Raw genomic sequence first — 19,446 nt, forward strand, 5'->3', positions numbered from 1 at the left:
CGAGCCCGAGTATTTCGTACCATCAATATTCTTGTACGTAGTGGTTGCACTCTAGTCACAGGTCGAGATAGTCTACTCCTAGCGACGAGATCTTTGCACCATCTATCTGGCTAGCAGGCAGCCTGTGACCCCTAGGTGGAGGAATGATAAACAAAGCTATACTGGAATTGTAGTACTAATTCATACTGCGAGAGATAAGACACTCTAGGATCTGGATCCACTTCACGGATAGAGATCCTTCCGGAGAGAGGCTCCGCCTAATAGCATCTTCATGAATCGATCGCGCTCAACTTGATTTGGCCGATGCCACCACTTATCCGCGTCGACCTCGGCGAACCCCTGATGTTCCCATTTCTTCAGCTGCTTGAGATCGATCTGGTGCCAGGGGACCCCGAGATCCTTAAAGACCTGATCTTTGATCTGATGCATGACCTGCGTAATGCCCTGTTCAACCTCCGGACCCTTCCTATCGACAAAGAAGATGTCGTAGATTTTTTTTGTCTCCTCTTCGACTCTCTTGAGATGGCGCTCCATGCCATTGACCATGGACTTTTGTCGTAAGCCACTGGCTTCATCCACTTTGCAACTTTCTCATAGTCGAGTTGAAAGCCCGCGCTATCGTAGGTCGGGGACCCATCTGGACCCTTACGGTGACATCGATGTAGATCGTAGAATGAATACAACGGATCCGTGTGCTTGTTTCTATGCTTGAGGATGTGGACTTTTGATAGGAACTCCTCACTTAGTTCGCGCTCCTCATACCGGGGATGCTTGACGCGACCCGGCGTTGCTCGCGGGTCCCGGTTCTGAGAGTGGTCGAAGTCGAACTCGAGCTCTTTCTCTGTAAGCACTGGCTTTGGTCCATCCGGCGTAAAAGGGCGAGCATTAGACGTCTTGGCCTGTTTGGTCTCCGGCTCCGGTGCAGAGTCCGTCTTGCTCGACTGTCAATTGTGACCTCGCGGAGGTGGCGTTATCCTCGTGAGTCTCGGTTCCGCTCCTAGTTCTCATCGTAATCTGAACACAGATAGTCTTGGTATGCAAGGCTATTGAAAGAGAGGTTGATAGTTGAGCTAGTTGACTATTTTAAATAAGTTTAAGGAGTTTAAGGTAGGGAGTAGTTAGTTGCGTTGAAGGCGCTGGGAATACAAACGTCATCATCGCGTATGGGGAATGTCGCAGCCACGTGACATGGCCAACCCCGATCTTACTACAGTAAATACGTTTTACATCACAACTCCATCATTTCAAGTCGGAATAACATGAAAACACATTTATTTGAAAGTCAAAATAAATCTGAACACTTTCCACTGTTGAAAACAGCAAAAGAAAAGTGGAACCCCTGGCGAGGATCGAACTCGCAATCTTCTGATACACAACCCGTAGCATCTTCATGCCACAGATAGAAGTCAGACGCCTTAGCCATTAGGCCACAGGGGCTTGTCATATTATTATTAATTGATAAGAAAAAATATAAATAAAGAAGGAACAAGCTCTGAAAGCTTATCTAATAATATGATGCAACATCGACGTCCCTCTACTAACCACAGCCAGAATGATAAAGTTGACATGAAAAAACATCCACCCTTCCTAAGTCCCAATTGAGAGCGACGTGTCCGATCCCTCGCTGCTTTAATGACAGTCATATGCTGGCTTGGTGAACAATCAAACAGTTGTGATTGTTGTTGTCGACTATCGGTGGGATTTATTTCTGGCCATATTGTGGAACATTCTTGGTATTGATTTGACTTCTTTCGGTTCGTCTACAGTGCTGAATACAGTGCGCTCCAGTTCCAACTCTTTTTCAATGTACTCTCTGAGGCGTTTATATGTTGGGTCGCTGGTGTCCAAATAACTACTCCAGAAACCGGCATATAACCTCCCATAGAGATTCTTGGTGCCCTCAAATGCAACACCGAGCTTCAATATGGCAGGCAGGAACACGCCAAGTTCACAGGAGCTTAGTAGGGTTAGTTCTGGGGTGATGGCTGAGTGGCAGAATGAGGGGTCAGATTGGTCCAGCAAGGAGATGCGTGGTTTAGTTACGTATTACGGTCTGATTTGATGACTTTGTTGTGAATGTCTCGAAATAAATGTTTCAATTGCCTACCGTGGGCTAGTATTTGACATGTTACTGAAGTTATCTCGAGCATGCTTATATTACTCGCAGTTATCTTTAGCTCGACTGGATACTTCCATCACTTGGGATCCAAGTTTGAAGTTTCTCACCCTTTAGGAGGCATCCCGCTGTAGACGTCAGGCTTTGTCACTTTTTGGTCCTGCGGTATAATGCCCTATGGAATCGATACGATCGTGGGCCACCTTTACATTTAGTACGAATATCAGGGATGAGCAGCTAGCTCCAGATGTTCTTCCTTCAGCTCATCCAAAAGGTTACCTACAGTCATTCTTCGCACCCATACTTTAAGTTTAACTGTCGATAGCATTATGTGTCATCCAACCCAGCTCCCAAACACGCTCATTAAAAACGATGATAGCCAGGCTAGGCCCATGACTGCGCGAAACAGTCCGCAGCCGCATGATCCTGACTACAACAAAATCGGCCACTGGTTATTCTCATACCGAGCTAAAGTTTCCGCAATTCGAGTGACCGCGTCATCAGGATAACAACCAAAGTCCTCGTATCGAACTGAATCAGGAGGGTATAACAGCATCATCAAAGAAGAGGCGAAGCTGGTGAGACGAGATGAAGCTGGTGATGAGTGAATATTTGCGAGGTCGGGGTGAAGCCGGTAGATAGAACTCTCAAAGGAGAGGCGAAGCCGACGAGACAGGGAGAAGCAGATGAGATAGCATTCTAAAAGGGAGACGAAGCCTGGCGATGACGTGATGACTGACTTTTGCGAGGTTGTATGTGGGTTTGTCGATGGAGGTAGGTGAAATGGTGGCATCGAATTGGGCCAAGGCCAACTAGCCTCGAGGTACGGCAGGGAGGCGCTGAAGCAAGGTCAAAGTCGACGTGGGTGGACGGACTGGACCAGAGAGAAGCACTGAGAGCACCCCCAGCTGGAGCTGTCAGCTGCTGTTCAAGGTGGTAAGGTAGATCTGGTGAAACTGATGGAAGTTTGCGATCGAATGATGTGCAGGTAAGCAATATGCACCACACGCATTTGTGGCCAGGAGTCGTCGCGGTTGGAATGTAGATACAGGTATGTGTAAAGCCCGAGAATTGGCATGCATCGCGAGCTGGGAAGGCCATTCGAGACTTCTTCCACAAAGAGCGATATTTGGACTTTATGAGTGCTGTCTCGCATGCATGGCATCTGCCAGGGGTGTCAGGTCTGTGTCTATCCCTCAAACGTATGAACATGCCAGTTGTTTCCACGAACACGTGATGCGGGATCTCGGGGCAATCGTGAGAGTAGAGGAGTTAATATATGCCCTTATCTGGGGCAAAGAATTCTTCCAGGAGGACAAGCAAGTCGTCAATTTGGGGCATTTTGGGAGGCATCTTCGGCGGCGGTGGTGGTGATGATGATGCCTAAAGAACAAGACAGAATCTGGGCAACCTCCTGAATTGACAGCATGTCTTCACGAGGCTGCACCTTTTATATTCTATCGGCTGAGATATTGAAGAAGAGGTGGAGGTTAGGCGTTAGCTCAAGGCACCAGGGAGCAAGAACACTTCTGACCTAACCCTAGGGTGTTAAATAATCTAAATGCATCCTAAATCTGTACTAAACTAACCTAAGTTTACCTAAGTTTACCTAAATGTTTTTTATCGCTTAGAACAGGGACGGAAAGTTGAAAAGTGTGACGGGTTCCTTTAGGAATTCTATAGTGACGAAGGTGCGGGCCAGTGTGAGGAACGCAGTGCTCGCATTTGAACACTACCTACATTCTCACTATACAAAGAAGCCACTATATCTCACACAAGCCAAGCCAGCCTGGCATATCAAACCTCCTTGTGATCAAGTACCTCGCCTGCCTGTACTGGACCATCGCCAACGTGACGTTGCCTCAAATTCCCAGCTTCGTCATGCTCTGCATCCCATTTCTCAATCTCAACAAGAGGCACTCTGACCAAGCGATGCGTGTTGGCGCCATTTGTGTCAACTTCGAGAACTTCTGGACGAATTGCATAACCCTTCCATTTGGGAATGATGTAAATCCAGAATACGTAGTAGACACCACAAAGAATCATGCTGAAAAGGTTGTACTGTCAGTTGGTGTTCCGAACGATGGCCAGAAGGGAAGGAAACATACATTGCAATGCCCACTACGCAGTAAGTTGCATACCAGAAACTTACGTCGCCAGCGTAGGGGCCGCCCTTGGGAGGATACCATGGCATAACGATGATGAAGATCTGAATGAGAATAAAAAATATGGCTGCGACATCCCAAGCCTTGAACTCTGGTGGCCCTCTTCCGACGCGCTTGTTGTGACGCCGGACGATGTAGAGACCAATACTCATGGCCAAAAAGAAAAGGCCTTCGGGGTAAGTCTTCAGACTCACGACTGGTTTAACGTCAGCTAAATCGTACGAGAGAAGCTTTTGATTGAAGAGGCTCACCAAACTGAAATGCATCACCTGCAGGAGGTGCTACGATCATGATGAACGTCATAGCCCATTTCAGTAGATAGGGTCCGATGGGTGTTCCGAAGGGCTTTGTTGATACCCAGAAGGTAGTGAAGGGTAAGACTCCTTGGCTGCATATCGAGTCAGTAAGCGACGAGAAGTCATGGTAAAATGGCAACAGACCGTCCGATCTCACGAATCAATCGTGAAGCGCCAATCAGTGTAGCAAGAAGGTTACCGTACGCACTCAGCAGCACAAGAACATTCAAAGCTGTCACAGCACCACTAGTACCAAAGACACTGGTGAAGAAGACTGATGCAGCGATCTCATTCGACTCTGCAAACTCTTTCTTAGGGACTTAAGACTCGCATCAGTACATCAGGCCGTGAAGCTCATAGCATCTTGAAGCTTACCAGCAGAGAAGTATGCGACGTTGCATAGCATGTATAAAACAGCAACGAGAAGAACAGAGATGAATCCGTACTTCTTGATAGTTGGGATCGGTCGCTTGACTTCGTTGACTACATTGAAGGCGTTGGCATAGCCGGTGTATGAGAAGACGATGTTGACCAAAGCTGTTGAAAGGTCATTTCCGTTGTTGGTTGTGCCCTCGAATGCGTTGCGGAAGTTGGCGTTTGGGTCTGGGATTCGAGAGACGTTGCCGCCGAGAACCACGAAGCCAGTGATTGAAATGCTGCAAAAGTTAGAGTGGGAAGGTTTACGAGGTGATGAACTGACAAGATTAGAGTGATGATCTTGAAGAAGCCCAAGACATTGACAGCCCAGAGGGAGTACTTGTTGTGAGCAATGACACCTGAGCTGATATTAGTGAGCGCATGCATTAAAGTCAGGGACAGACTGACAGATCACAGCAAGCGTGTAAGCAGCGATGGCCACGCCCTTCATCTCCCAGTCACTTGGCGTCTTTCCAGCGATTCTCCAGAGATATCGAGACAGTACTGCACAACGAGTTAGTAACTGACAACCCGGGACTCTGCTGACAACGAACCAATCGCGTTGCTGCTGCTGAATGACAAAACAACTGATTGCACTGCATACGCAATCGGAAAGAAATGCTTCGGTCGGGGATAAGCTTGTTCGAGGTATACGACTTCGGCTCCAGATCGACTGGGGAAATAACTAGCGAACTCAAGATACACGCAGAATCCGGCAACGGCCATGATAAAGCCGATAAACCAGTAGATCAGAGCGAGACCTATAGATCCTGTGGAGTTGAGGATGCTGCCAGCTACACTAGAGTGAGTATGTTGTTTACCAGTGATAAAACAGGGTGATGGTGCATACGCGTCGAGAAGATACCAGTACCAATCATCTGGTTGACATTCAAGAAGATGATAGTCAACCATCCAACTTGATAGCCTAAAGGTGAGTTGGTCTCGACGGGCGCGCCGATGGCCTCCTGATACGAAGGCTTCGCGTCATTTCCGCCCTGCACACGCGTAAAAGCAAGGTTTCCATCGCGAAGAAGAGCGGGATCAGAGCTATCAGACGTATAGTTCTGATCGGCATTAATAACAGCTGGTTTAGCGTCTGGCTGGGGACGCCAGCGTGATAAAGAGAAGCCCATGGCTGGACAACAATGGAGGTAATTCTTATGATGCGGATGCTCCAAAGCAGCTCCAGCAGGCCAGTGCAACCTCACATCTTTAAGCAATTCATCTTGTTAGTCGCTATCGGGATATTTCAAGATACGAGCATGTCGATCCCTTCGCCCCCGTTTCCATGTAGATTGGCTATCGATTGCGTGACGCTAATGACCTTCCAGACTGGTGAGAGCACGCCATAGGCCAAGGCGTTGACGCCAAATTCGGTGTTACGCTGACAGGGACCAAGAGCATCAAAGAAGGACCTTTTGACAAGCCAAGAGACTAAAGAAAGTGTTTGTAACGTTGATTTGGAGGTTTCAGTCGAATGATAATCGTAGGAATATGGTCTAAGTCTTTAACAGGAAGTTGCTAAGCCCGTAACCAAGATTCGTCCTGACCAGCGCCCGTAGCTTGCATTTTGCTTTTGGCTAAATCGATCACTGCAAGGTCTTTAAATTAAGCATAATGTGAGCCATTGGCCGACTGTACCCGGGGTCTCAATGATCCTGTTTCCAGTCGTGCCACGCTGGATCCTGGCACTAGGCTCCATGATTGGTGAAAGGGAAGAGACGTGTTATAAGCCATTTTCCATTATCAAACATATGAATAAATGGTCTGATTGACGTTAAGACAAAAGGTTTGATAAATGAAATGTGACATATGGCAAAGTCAAGCTTTTCAGCTGTAACTTGCGGGTAGACGCCCAGGGCGGATAACCTGACGACTGTGTTCTGAGTGAGTAAAGTAGTCTTTTTTTTTTTTTTAAAAAAAAAAAAAAAAACTTGTATTTTAGCTACTCTTGTAAATCATAAACTAAAAGCGTTCCTGCAACATGGGTCCCATCGCCCCAAACCTATTTAATCATAGTTAAGAGACTGTGTAACATGAGCGGCAGTAACGAAACTACAACTGCAATTACAGCTGTTCAAATTGGCCCGTTCGGTGATACATCAGAAGCCGACAGTGATCCGGTAAATGTGCGCAGAATTCCAGCTTTTCGAGCCCGTCTTGATCCAGATGCACAGAACTTGATGTTTGGTGCTCAGATGTTTTGAAAGTTATCCGAGTATCTCGGTTCTTTCATACGACTCCACTATAAACAAGAATTCGTGTGAGTGCATGGTCTATATGCTCAAAGGTCGTCCCACCCAAGTAGACCAGAGTAGCATGAAAAATGATGGCAGTCACCATAATCTCTAAAGGCGAAATCGTACACTCGTTGTCGAAGTCGATCTGCAAAATCGAGAGACGACTTTTGATAGTCCCCATCATGCATTGGCTTTAAATATTGCCAATAATCTAGACACCCTTCCCCCTGCTCAAGGTTGACTTTGAGGAACTTTCTGTCATTGGCATAGAATGGTGTAGAGAGTTGCGGAGGGTAGAAAGCGCTTTTAAGGCTGTCCTTTTGAGAGAGGACTCCCTTTCGCCGTTTCTGGTTGTGATCGATCAGCCATATATCAAGATATACCGATTCTTCAGCAAGCTGGTACAGTTTATGAAAGGCGAGAAAAGGTTGACCAAGAAGGGGGAGCTGGTAAGAGAATTCGAGGTGAATGTTGATGAGAGGGGAAGAGCAGCATGGGAGGGAGCATGACATATATACACCCATCTACGTCTGAACTCAAAAGAACGTTTATACCGCGTGAGTCACAAGAAGTGTTCTGCGTTTTGTGCAAGTCGATGCAGTTGACTCTTGTTCATTCTGTGAGAAGTTTATTCTGATGACTTGAGGTTTAAATGTGGGTGAATGGACCCAGGTGTATTGGTAGCCTTCACTACTGCGTTTTTCTCCAGAATTACACGCAAGTGGTAGTGTGATATATCTTGGCAAACTCAATAGATTGTTTACTAGCTCTTCTATGCGCTAAATTTAGATGTTCAACCACTTATCCCGACGTCAAAAGCGATCCCACCCAAGAAGCCCCAAGACCGATCCTGAGGCATCAGTCCACTTTCATCGTTCTTTATAAAACTCCTGCAGTCGGTCTGCAAAGTGTAATGAGAATTTGCGATGATCTCCATCTGAGACTGGGTTAATATATTCCCAGTGAGCCAGGCGCTCTCCCCCTTTCTCAAGACCAGTGCTAGAGAACTTCCTGTCGGCCCCATAAAAAGAAACATTCTGGAGCTCCCAAAAATATCCATCACGCTTTTCATAGCAAGGGGGAGCGTCTACTTTTTGTCTCAGGTTATGGTCAATTAACCAAACGCGCGTTCCAAGGTTCACAGTCTCAAAATGCATCGGCTTCATCGCCCCCTTCGTCTTCTTCGTAAAGTCGATGCTCCACTCAGCTCTGTACTCGATATCGATATCATGGATGTTTTGTAAGCGACCCACTGTTTCATCATCCCATTTTTCGAATTCGAGGCTGTCGAGCTGTAGGATAACTAGGTTATCGTTGTAACGGATTGTGATATATGCGGGAGCACCGCCAGAGATGTAGTACCCCGTCCACGGAGGAGAGAGCCATGGGTCCTGCAGAAAGTGCTTCTGCATCATGAGTCTTGATTCGTGGCAAGCCGTCCACAGTCCGGCATCGGTCAGGTATGTCGATATATTAAAGTCGCTGCCATTGTAGATACCATCTAGATATCTGTTCTACAATGGAATAGCCACAAAATCATCGGGGTGTAAAAGTCTTTGGTATGCAGGGTGACGAGGAAACCGGATTGTGTCTTGGGGTCGAACTGGAACATGCGAGCCAGGAACATGCAGAAGTAAAATATGTACCGCTGGCAGATCTGGCCGAATGACATCTTTCCAGACTCGCAGCCTAAGCTCGGTCGGAAGAGCTGAGAATGGGTGGAATGTCGAGGGCATGTTGGGGATGTAGCCCAGGACGACAAATGCAAAGGTTCCGGCGATAGTTCAGTGAGATATATGCCCAATTCTTGAACACGGCGACATTCAAGAGGTACTATGGGTGAGGTGCCATAAGGTGATGAAGGAAATCGAGCACCGGGTGATGTATTTACAACGTGAGTGATTCAGCCTTTGGACAGCCTGCGCCTGAATCATCAGGGTTCACCTGCGTCACGTGAAGTGGGGCGTGGCAGTACCAAAGGAAGAGCGTTTTCTTTCGTATGTTCTCCTTGGCCTGGCCCGCCAGTGTATTGTGTAGGTAGACCTTCTTACAACAGATATGACTAAGCCTCAAAAGTTATCCCATCCTAGAAGTCCCATTGTAGGGTGGAACATAGCTTCAGGCCCGACCTTTTGCGCATGGACGAAGCTTCCATCTAACATTTCCGCGAAGTAGATTGAGGATTTGTGGTAGTCTCCATCCGGAACTGGTTCAATGTACTCCCAGTGGTCCAGAGAGCCTTATTCCAAGAGAATCCACAGCGATAGGCTTCCTGTCATCTGCATAGAAGCACTCACCCTCGTGGGGAAGAGCATTTGCTTTTCGCTTCAGATTGTAATCTACAAGCCATATGCATGGAGCAAACACATTGTGTTGTAGGCCCTGAATCTGATCGAATGCTGGACACTCTCCGTCACCTTGTAGCTCGTCGTAAAATTGCGGTCCCCAATCTGACTGGTATTCGATGCCAACATGCAGGGCCTTATGGCCAAGCGCATCATCAACGTTGTATAGGTGGTAGTATGGACTATCAGGTCACAGGATAAAAAGGTCAGACATTGGTCTCACTGTGAAATAGAATCGTGTACCTCCAGAGTGGTAGTAACACATCACTGAGTTGGGGATGTACACTTTGCCGTGCCTAGTATTCTTGATCGTTAGAAAGGCCTTCTTCATCATGGACTTTGATTCATGGCAGGCAGTCCATAACCCCGTATCGATCATATATGACGATGTCATCCTAGCGCCATCTTTATTGGCACCGTCGAGACTTTTGTGTGGCAATGGTACTGCAAGACTCAGTTCACAACGTTCGTGCCCGTAAAATGAAGCTTCGTTGGCTGAGAAGTGAATGACTTCCTCTGGCGAATTCTCATGGCCCATATAAGTACTGTAAACGCGGAATATATGAACTCCTGAGCGCTTTGGGCGAATAGCTAGATTCCAGATCTCTTCCCTAAGCTCGGTTGGAAGAGCAGAGAAGAGAGAGAATTCTGTCGGCATGATTGGCAGTGCTCGGGTCTGGAGTATAAGAAGATAGGTTGGATAAGCGCCAGTCGGATAGGCAATCCTGCTTCGGGAATAGGGGAGGATTACCAGTGTGTGGCGAAAGGAGTGGAAACGGGGTCGTTGAGAAAGTCCAGACAGGAAGGGATACATATACATTGCCGAGGGATTAGACTTCTGGGAGCTCTACACCGTTTGAATCATCAGTAGCGATCTGCGCCATATGTAGGTACTTTATTGAAGTGTAAAAGGAATAGAGCTTTCGCCCCAGATGAGTAAATTAGGTAGAATCTGTTACAACAGAGTTTATATCTAGGCTCACAAGCCACTACCAGCATTATCTGATACTAAGTTATGCGCGATCGTAATAAACCCTCAATCACAGGTCTCAACTGCAAATAACACAGCGAGCTCATAACTTAGACATTATGATATAGACACAAAGAGCCAAGTTTTCAACAATGCACAGGCTAAATGAGTGACCACTAAACAAATAACATTCTGATGCCTTGGAAATCTCTACTCGACATGGTAAATATTTATCTTTCCGGCTTTAAACTTGTCTCTTCGAAGTGTTTATCTGTCTTGATAGGTATGTGTGAGAAAATGTTTAGAGATGATTGTATCCATTTAGATTTGGTCTTTTGTGAGCTAACGAGTTTCTTTGCCACTATATCTAAGCATACATATACTTATGAATTTTTAAGATCTTCCCATCCAAGAAGCCCAATTCGATCTCCGAGATGATGTCGATGATCGTTGATAAACCAGGGACATGCGTCATAAAATCTTCCTAATTCATTTGCGGAAATTGCAAAGTAAATAGATGAATCCCGATAGTCCCCGCCTGCCACTGGGTGTATATACTCCCACTCTCCCAAATTACCCTCCCCCTTATCAAGAGAAACTTGTACAAGCTTCCTATCATTTGCGTAGAGTTGCACTGTCTGGCTGTCATGAGACGAAGAGGCTCCTGGTTTCCGCTTCAGGTTTGTGTCTACCAACCACAAACGGCGCCGGGGAAAAGAACGAAAGAGAACAGCGACGTAAGATGTCATATCATGTACACCAGGGGAAAAGTCATACACCCAATTTGTATCCGCCTATGCTGGATCATAGTCTATGCCAATATCCCGGCAAAATTCCAGAGGGTAGACAGAAGGACTCGAAGTGCAGGCAAGCGTTTTGATACGGCTCCAGCTGGTGGGGAAGAAATTATCTGGTTGTAGAGTAATAAGGTCCGAGTCTGGCCAGATAGAGATGTAGAAGGGGTTGCTGCCCGAGCAATAGCTCACTAGTGCACGCCCTGACGGTCCCCACGGGTTGTTTGAATGTTCAGCGAAGTGCTTCCGGATAACACGCCGTGATTCTTTGCAAGCGGTCCATAGCCCGGAATCAATCATGTACGCCGATACATTCTTATTGGGGGGTCCGTCGAGGCTCTTGTAGTACCTGGATTCGAGAGGGGCACCAAAATGCCAGGAGTTGTTGACTTCGTCTGATACTCGCGAGGCTCTCCGAGGTCCAATATCAGCTTCTGCGGCGGAATTGTGTACGCGAAAGATTTGGACTCCTCGGCGGTGCGGCCGAATGGCAAAAGCCCAGATTTCGTCCCTGAGTTCTCGTGGAAGGGAAGGGAATAGGTGGAAGGCAGTAGCCATAATAGCATGTGAAGTTCAACGGCGATAAGTAGCACGAAAGGGTCCTGTATAGGAAGTAATGAGATAGATTCGGTGTCCGAGTGAAGAAAAAAGGAGGAAACATGAGAGGACTCCAAAGAAAAGTGCGGTATAATGGTATGGAGGTTCATCTGATTAGCCTTTCGTGTAAAATTAAGCTTCTGTGGTTTTAAGATACTTCTATAATGTCAATAGTTCGAATTGGTGTATGGGGATATATTTTGGAAGCGTGCAAAGCTTAGACACTTCCATCAGTGGGAGTGTGACTTGACAAGAAGTATAGAAGGCTTAGATGGTTCAAGAAACACAAACAAAGGTCCGGGATACGACAATAGAATGCATGTGAATGCTAAATACAGAATTTCCAAGTTCTGTGTGGCGAGTATAAGCTCTCAGCCACCGGCCTCAACTGCAAATAATACATCTAGCTCACAGAGGCCGGCCAGTCGGAGGCTACAGAGGGAGAGCCAGAGGATCATTTATTATAGTCTCATACCTATAACGCTGCCTACAAGTTTCTTGGTGGCAGTCGTTGAAGAATTGAAATCCTTATCTAAAAGCTTAAATTTCTTTGTCCTTGCCACCCATTTCTCGCTACTGGACCAACTCTCCATGCGGACCGATCGATCATGACAAAATGTCGTTATCTCGTCGGGATCCGCGCGCTGGTCGGTCTCTCGACAATCCTCGACAACGAATCGGATCAACATGTCCTGCAGTTCACAGCCTAAGTCAATGTTGGACTTGCGTTCCTCCGCGGCCTCGGCATTCGATGGGATTTCAGGAATAGCAGCTTCTGTAAACTCTTGAACAGGTTCAGCAAAACCCTCCGAAAACCCCTGGTCAGCCTTCTCTAGCGCGTTGTGAAAATTGCCAAAAGCATAGATCAACTCAACTCCGTGATGCGCAATTCCTTGCATGGGGCCTGAGAAGGGATTGCCGAATTCGAAATGGTAATATTGGACTCCTACGTGCTTGGAGTCTTTCCCATGGAGGAGAGCTTGTTTCCCACGATGGGTCTTGGAGAACTCGCTTGCGCGATATACTTTATGCAGCATGGTGGCATCAGATATGAACTCAGAGAATGCCTCAAACAGTTCTGCATCAGATGATGTCGGCAGAATACCGTATGCTTCAAGAACCTCTTCAGCTGCTGCCTGCGAGGGATAGCTAGACGCGACAAGAGAGTGAAATTTGGGATAATTCCAGTTAGCCATCCGGGCAAAATCTCTGAACTCTTGGTCCGTTGAGCTCAACCTGGCTTGTTTTGATCGTTCAGACCGTCTTGCCCAAGGTGCACGGAAATACCACAGCTCAAGTTACTGTCCCTGATGGTCAACTGATCAATGACCAAGACGAAAAACGCCCAGTGAAGCTCTGAGATACTATTAACCAGGTCCTTCGCTGGTATCCGTCCCAGCATGTTGAGTCGATCGATCGGCTTGTCGGCTTCGACTGACCACAATTGGTACAGGTCTGCCCAGCGCTCATCTGCTTTTTCCATCGCTGTCAAGTCGAGGCCGCCCCACGTCCCCGACATTAAACCAGCCTTACGAAATAACGGTTTCTTTATACCTAATTCCGCCTCGAGAAGGTGAAGGTGGCATGAAATTCCACCGGCGGAGTGGCCCATGATTGTAATTTTTGTGTCATCTCCACCGAACGCAGCAATATTACGCTTTATCCAGATCAAAGCAAGCTTCTGATCGCAGAGGCCGAAATTCACGCCCTTGACAGAGGCCTTACTGCCCTGGACCGCAAGCATATCGGATGAAGCACCAAACCCGAAAATATTGAGACGATAGTTGATGGACACAGCGATAAAGGGTGTTCTCTTTGAGAGCCCGCGGAGGACAATACGGGAGGGGTCTGCGTATAATCTTTAGCAAACGTCTCATCTTCTGCTATGTATCGCGCAATCTTAGAGCTCATACCCCATACTGGATCCGTGGCTGCGCCGTCTGTGAAGCCTCCGCCGTGGATCCAGACAAGTACAGGCAACTGGGTCGTCTCGGCATCAAGACTGTGGTTTGCAAGTGCTTCCTTGCTCGGGCGCATGATGAGAAGGTTCAGGCACTCAAACTCATCCTCGCGGTCGTCGGGGTATGATAGGTACGATTGATATGCTTGTGAATTTCCTTTGTGCTCCGTAGGGCATCGTGGGCTACAGAATGATTAGCAATTATGATTTCTTATCGGTTGTGTAATCGCAGGAGGCATGAATGGCTGCACAAGGTGTGGCCTTACCCGTTCTCTGTAGCATCAAATACATCCTGCGGTAAACGATCTCTCAGTTGCGAGTGCTCCCATCTTCCCGGTACACGGGCGTACGGTATACCACGAAACTCCTCGATGTCATCAGAAATGGGTGATCGTTTGCCGACAATCGTTTGGAAGTAGCCGGGTATAGAGCTTGTACGTAACCTCACGGCCGGAGCGCGTTCTGGTCTGAATTGAGGAGACATAGTGATAGCATCGATAGAATACAAATTGCCTCACGAGAAGAACACTATAAAGCACGACTCCAACTTTTTATACACAAAGGTATGTAGTAACAAGACTAATAGACTTATTCTAGTCGCACATGTGCCAAGTATAACTCGGTCTGACTGTCCGTTATGTTGTGGGGTTTGAGGACACTAGCCACCATTTACCTGAAAATGTGAACAACAGAGAAAGGGAGCGGGGATGTATGGGTTTCCGCAAATATTGGACGTGCCGCCAATTCTGATGAGCCACGGGTTGTTGCAAAATCCCGATGCCGTGGAAACTATGCTTTGTTTTGAACAGCGCTCAGTGAGATAACTAGTATGTGAGTCATCTTTGACTCATATTTAGAGTTGATGTGGAGACCAGCCTCACCTATTTCCGGCTGCCCATGCGAAAAGGGCAATGATTGCACCGAGGATTGGTTGATCACGGATAATAAAATAGCCGTTTCATATAGCATCACATCCATAGAAGACTATTGCAGGTCGAATTCCTTGATTGAATGAACTGTTTCTGGGTATCACTGCCGGATACTCGGGCACCTATCCTGGGATGAAAGGAGGGCACTGAGGGCTAAGAAACTCTATGTTTGTGTAGCTTCGGGCGTAAGCCATCAATGTGACGAGAATTTAGCTAGGTCTGCAGTTGCATAAATTCCTAAGGCTCGCCAGCCTCATCACGACTCTTCATCTCTATCTACTCCTTCAGTTTTCGCTTCTTCTCAACCGTTCTAAGTTCAGCCTTGCAACCTTCCCATTTCCAACCCTACCAGCCTTCCATCATTATTCTTACAGACACTATGCCGTACACAGTCCCGGAAGTCGCCAGACCTTTCACGCTTCGCATCTCCGATGAAGACTGTTCTCGACTCCGGGAACTTCTTCGGCTCTCCCGTGTAGGGCCCACGACCTGGGAGAATCAGCACCAAGATGGACGCTACGGGATCTCACACCAGTGGCTTACCTCAACCAAGGACTACTGGCAGAATGAATTTGACTGGCGTGCCCAAGAAGCTCGCATCAACTCACTTCCAAACTATAAGATCAGTGTTCAAAATGACGCCGGTAAGGGAGATATTGGCCTTCACTTTGTTGGATTGTTCTCGCAAAAGGATGACGCTATACCCATCGTGTTGCTTCATGGCTGGCCAGGTAGTTTCCTTGAGTTCATACCAACCTTGGAACTTCTTCAGAAGAAGTATGAATCCGCTTCGTTGCCTTATCACGTTATTATACCCTCGCTTCCTGGGTATACGCTTAGCTCGGGGCCAAGCGAAACCGAAGCCTGGAATAGCCAAGATGCAGCACGTATGATCAACAAAGCAGTCATGTCTCTTGGTTTCAGCCGGTATGCTGTACAGGGAGGTGACGTTGGGTCTCTGATTGCTTCGACGCTTGCCACGACATATGACTCTGTCGCGGCGATCCATCGTAAGTGCTATCATTGATGTATCCTCGCTACCTATCTTGATTCTAATGGCGTATAGTCAATCTCCTACCAAGCCTGGACAGGGTAACCTCCGATAATCCATCACTTTCTTCCAGTGAAAAAGCGGCCATTGAGCGTGCAGAGCAGCGGTTCCTGACCCCAACTACAGGGGCTGCCTTGCTGCAAAGTACAAGGCCTGCCACAATTGGGGCCATGGTCTCGTCTAGCCCTCTAGCTCTCTTGACATGGTAGGTTCTGCGTTTGCAACTCACAAAAGCAATATTTCTAAATGGTACGCAGGATTGGCGAGAAGTTCCTTGAATGGCCTGACGACCCAATCAGTCTTGACGAGCTCCTGACCAATGTTTCGCTCTATTGGTTCACTGAAACAATGCCTCGATGCATCTATACGTATCGCGGAACCTTTATCAATGGACATCAATATTCGTTTCCACCCTTCAAGCAACCATTTGGCTTTTCCTGGTTTATGCGGGAACTTGCCCCTGGGCCGAAGAATATCGTTGAAAAGAAGGGAGATCTAGTCTTCTATCGACAGCACGAGCAGGTAAGAACCCATGCAGATCTTTCGACACATGCGAGCCAAATTAAGGTTTGATGCAGGGAGGGCACTTTGCAGCTCTTGAAAGACCTACTGAGTTTCTTCAGGATGTTGAAGATTTTCTTGCGGTCGCTTGGCCTCGGGATGGCTGAGCTTTGCATTAGCTTTAATATTCAACAGGTCTTCGGAATAGCACTTTCTATCTACTAAACGAGTTCAATTAACCGTTGCCCCTCGTTGTCCATCTCTTTGAGGTGAATGTTGGTTTTTTCCGTGCAGAAGTATCCCACTCTTGTATATTGAACCCACGTATCCTCCCCCTCGCTTGAATTGCCTGCCGTAGCTCGTGCTAGGATTCCATGAATTTGCGGCGTCCGAATCCGCAGACCAACCCTCTCGCTGATCAACTCGAGAACAGGCAGACATCTTATCTCGTCCTGCTGATGGTGCTCCAGTGCATCGTACACGTAGTCCATTGTCTTGGGATCAAACGTGAGAAGTTTACAAGACAGGTTAAGCTTAGCATTATGGGCCATGCCGTTGACCGTATGTGTAGCTTGAATCTTGTGGTTCGATATCAGGGACTCGATATGCTCCCATGATTCGGAAACGCTGCTATCTTCGACCGTTATGCTGACCACAGAGCTAGGCTCTGGAGTTGGGCTAGCCTTCTTTAGACGATGTGAGATCTTGCCATCAACCGATGCCCAAGACCATGTGGGAACAGACCGGCCAGATGGTCGCCTCTTGGCTCCAGAGTCTACCACCCAGAGGAGATTAAAGGGTAATGTCTCGTCCCAGAGGCCAGCGGCGTACTTGAAACCCGTGCTCTGTTGGACAAAGTAGGCAACGCCGGCAATGGCCATTATTTTGTCGCCATCATTCGTCAGGTTGCGAACCGAGTAGCTCGTCACCATCTCATACCACCGCAGATGGAATTCTGCCTTCTCCTGCATATTCTGTCCCCTGAACGACCAAAGAAAGCTGAAAGCCCCCCGAATACTCAGTCTAGCAGCATTGGCCCTTATAGACGATACTTGTGCATCATAGCGCTGTTTCTTGCTGGTCCATGCTCGATGCTTGGGGTTTGCGGACCAACTTTTCTTAACCGTGTTCTTGGCTGGGCGTGTGATAGGTCTTGTAGAAGACCCGGCATGTCTCACGATTGTCGTATTGCAGAGCTGTCTGGGTGGTTCAGGGCCTGGATGGGAGACTGTTGGTGCGTTCAAAGTACCATCCTGGCTAAACTGGGTATTAAGGGGATATTCTTCTTCCCTATGACACTCAGAGGTAGTCAATGTGTTGCACTCAAACATCATCAGTCCTGAGCAGAAGTGCACAATCCTGCTAGCGAGGAACCTTTCTTGAAAAGTCCAACCTCTCGTAGCCAGGAACGAACGATCTACCTTATCGTGGAAGAGCTGGACCAAATCGGGATATGGAGTCAACGTGCGAACGACGAGTGAAGAGTTCCAGTTGCTACATAGGACGCAGTCGAAAGGAAAGAGATCTTTGGGTTTGTAGCAGCCGCCCTGTGAGTTCTTAGATGCTGTCGCTGATATCACCACCTTTGCCCTGGCGTAAACGAGGCCCATATCTCCAGACTCCTCTTCCCATTCCTTGGTGCGTTGTTTGATGTAGAGCGAGTCGATCCATAAATATTTGATCCCCAATTTGTAAGTTATGTCAACGGCGTCTCTGAAGTTTGAATCCAGGGTCTCTGTTAAAATCGTCTTCATCGTTTCTTCGTTGTCGTTCCTGAGCTCAGACTTGACCGTCGTACCCCAGGAGTGACTCAGGGCAGCATACTCAACGACATCGTTGTCTGATCGGATTTGGTCACTCAAAACGAGCTGCATGGCCCCCTTGTCCCTCGCTCCGACATCAATAAGTCGTTTAGGAAGATATCGCTGGCTGTCTGATCGAATGAAGTGGTTACGGCAATAATGGTGCTCTCGTTCGCATTTCTCAACCATTTCTTGGGCCCAAAAAAAGCTGGCCTCAGAGCCTGTCATGTTGGACTTCTCGCAACTATGTTTATCAGATACTGTGACACCGAGTCAATCGTGAACGCGCTGCACAGCACCCGCCAGACGTACCATATCTGTCGTCTTCAATCGTCAGCCACGGGAATGGACTAAACCCTTTCTCGTATAGGCGGACATGAAGTAATTGTTCTTGGCCAAAATTTCGAGTTGCCGAGATTTGGACTGAAAGGTTCCTCGCTTCGTCGCCTTGTTCACAGTCAAGAGAATTGCGTGAGCTAGAAACTACGGAGAGTAGCGGCGTAGTGCTATCTAGTTCCCGGGTGATGGTCTCTTCCGAGTATGCTCCAGGTGCTGGGATCGTCTGAGCACCAAATGATGAATGCCAGAGGAGGTTACATAGATGGCAGTCTTCGGCGGACTGCTGTAGCTGATCTTTGGTGTAAAAGCCGTACTCTTCCCTTGATCCTGTCAATCTCCAACGGGTGCCTCGTAGGATGGAGGACTGGTCAACTATATTGCTGCATCTGTCGCACAATCTACAACTCTTACCCCAGGGCATTTCCGAACGCGACGCGTACAGTGGCGACCTTTGGGCCCAGAACAATGAGAGGCACCAAAGACCCAACGCGGTGCATAGGCCAGGGAGCTCTAGTATTAGCCGGTACAGCACCGCGATGGCAAAGAATGGCGATAAAAGAACGAGAAACCCGAAAGCAAAGAGTTGTGGACAGGCCAAGAGGCTGACGATTGAAAAGATTACCCAGGCGATGTTTACAAAAGTACCAGGCGGCTGGTTATTGACCCATGAATTGAAGAAGTACGCGGACGGTGTCCAAACCAAGCCAATAGCAACTATTTTGCCCCAGTAGGAGCTACTCGTCGTATCGTAGTCGAAGGAAGCCATCGTGTCGTCCACTTCTTCCAAAGGAAGACAGAAGCTGATGGCTTGTACAAAGGTTCAGCTCGTCGGGTTCAGCTCTACAGATTCAGAAAGCGGGGTTAGGCTGATATGATTGGATTGGTGTTCCCAAGAGGCTCGCACCTGCTTACTACGTCTGTAAG

At 47.7% G+C, this 19,446-nt stretch overlaps 8 protein-coding genes and 1 non-coding gene across 9 annotated transcripts; 1 reads left to right on the forward strand and 8 right to left on the reverse strand.

Annotated features, from left to right (window-relative positions):
• Window positions 1-140: 140 nt before the first annotated feature.
• Window positions 141-656, reverse strand: FOBCDRAFT_9505 (uncharacterized protein). Its single transcript, XM_059612272.1, has one exon. It carries the CDS (start codon window positions 544-546, stop codon window positions 223-225), a length of 324 nt encoding a protein of 107 aa, XP_059467913.1. The 5' UTR covers window positions 547-656; the 3' UTR covers window positions 141-222.
• A 678-nt stretch (window positions 657-1,334) lies between these two features.
• FOBCDRAFT_t231 lies at window positions 1,335-1,437 on the reverse strand. Its single transcript has one exon. It is a non-coding gene; the product is annotated as a tRNA-Arg (tRNA).
• A 2,476-nt stretch (window positions 1,438-3,913) lies between these two features.
• On the reverse strand, window positions 3,914-6,127 carry FOBCDRAFT_244137 (amino acid permease-domain-containing protein; the record flags this gene model as incomplete). Its single annotated transcript, XM_059610589.1, has 9 exons — window positions 3,914-4,177; window positions 4,269-4,477; window positions 4,533-4,669; window positions 4,722-4,896; window positions 4,953-5,233; window positions 5,278-5,353; window positions 5,439-5,498; window positions 5,549-5,788; window positions 5,845-6,127. The coding sequence occupies 9 exons, from the start codon at window positions 6,125-6,127 to the stop codon at window positions 3,914-3,916; spliced, it is 1,725 nt and encodes a 574-aa protein (XP_059465969.1).
• Window positions 6,128-7,975: 1,848 nt separating this feature from the next.
• Window positions 7,976-9,122, reverse strand: FOBCDRAFT_232238 (uncharacterized protein). Its single transcript, XM_059609889.1, has one exon. The coding sequence runs from the start codon at window positions 8,647-8,649 to the stop codon at window positions 8,104-8,106; it is 546 nt and encodes a 181-aa protein (XP_059467914.1). The 5' UTR covers window positions 8,650-9,122; the 3' UTR covers window positions 7,976-8,103.
• A 323-nt stretch (window positions 9,123-9,445) lies between these two features.
• Window positions 9,446-10,237, reverse strand: FOBCDRAFT_207133 (uncharacterized protein; the record flags this gene model as incomplete). Its single annotated transcript, XM_059609189.1, has 2 exons — window positions 9,446-9,761; window positions 9,864-10,237. The coding sequence occupies 2 exons, from the start codon at window positions 10,235-10,237 to the stop codon at window positions 9,446-9,448; spliced, it is 690 nt and encodes a 229-aa protein (XP_059467915.1).
• A 1,106-nt stretch (window positions 10,238-11,343) lies between these two features.
• On the reverse strand, window positions 11,344-11,901 carry FOBCDRAFT_280034 (uncharacterized protein; the record flags this gene model as incomplete). The annotated part of the gene is made up of 1 exon (XM_059611570.1): window positions 11,344-11,901. The coding sequence occupies one exon, from the start codon at window positions 11,899-11,901 to the stop codon at window positions 11,344-11,346; it is 558 nt and encodes a 185-aa protein (XP_059467916.1).
• A 442-nt stretch (window positions 11,902-12,343) lies between these two features.
• FOBCDRAFT_253359 (Alpha/Beta hydrolase protein) lies at window positions 12,344-14,443 on the reverse strand (the record flags this gene model as incomplete). Its single annotated transcript, XM_054707095.2, has 5 exons — window positions 14,167-14,443; window positions 13,854-14,083; window positions 13,228-13,788; window positions 12,416-13,180; window positions 12,344-12,372 (listed from the first exon to the last, which is right to left on the reverse strand). The coding sequence occupies exons 1-5, from the start codon at window positions 14,382-14,384 to the stop codon at window positions 12,344-12,346; spliced, it is 1,803 nt and encodes a 600-aa protein (XP_054563070.2). The 5' UTR covers window positions 14,385-14,443.
• Window positions 14,444-15,208: 765 nt separating this feature from the next.
• Window positions 15,209-16,606, forward strand: FOBCDRAFT_253360 (Alpha/Beta hydrolase protein; the record flags this gene model as incomplete). Its single annotated transcript, XM_059611040.1, has 4 exons — window positions 15,209-15,839; window positions 15,896-16,085; window positions 16,138-16,402; window positions 16,577-16,606. The coding sequence occupies 4 exons, from the start codon at window positions 15,209-15,211 to the stop codon at window positions 16,604-16,606; spliced, it is 1,116 nt and encodes a 371-aa protein (XP_059467917.1).
• Window positions 16,607-17,166: 560 nt separating this feature from the next.
• On the reverse strand, window positions 17,167-19,288 carry FOBCDRAFT_122320 (heterokaryon incompatibility protein-domain-containing protein; the record flags this gene model as incomplete). Its single annotated transcript, XM_059607752.1, has 3 exons — window positions 17,167-18,443; window positions 18,496-18,811; window positions 19,130-19,288. Coding segments are annotated over 3 exons (1,752 nt in total), but the record flags the coding sequence as incomplete, so codon positions are not given.
• Window positions 19,289-19,446: the final 158 nt, after the last annotated feature.

Source organism: Fusarium oxysporum, chromosome X, assembly GCF_013085055.1.
Source record: "Fusarium oxysporum Fo47 chromosome X, complete sequence".
Taxonomy (NCBI): domain Eukaryota; kingdom Fungi; phylum Ascomycota; class Sordariomycetes; order Hypocreales; family Nectriaceae; genus Fusarium; species Fusarium oxysporum.

Coding starts and splice junctions, on each gene's coding strand:
- FOBCDRAFT_232238 (XM_059609889.1), bottom strand. CDS start 8,649: ATGATGCAGAAGCACTTTCTGCAGGACCCATGGCTCTCTCCTCCGTGG.
- FOBCDRAFT_9505 (XM_059612272.1), bottom strand. CDS start 546: ATGGTCAATGGCATGGAGCGCCATCTCAAGAGAGTCGAAGAGGAGACA.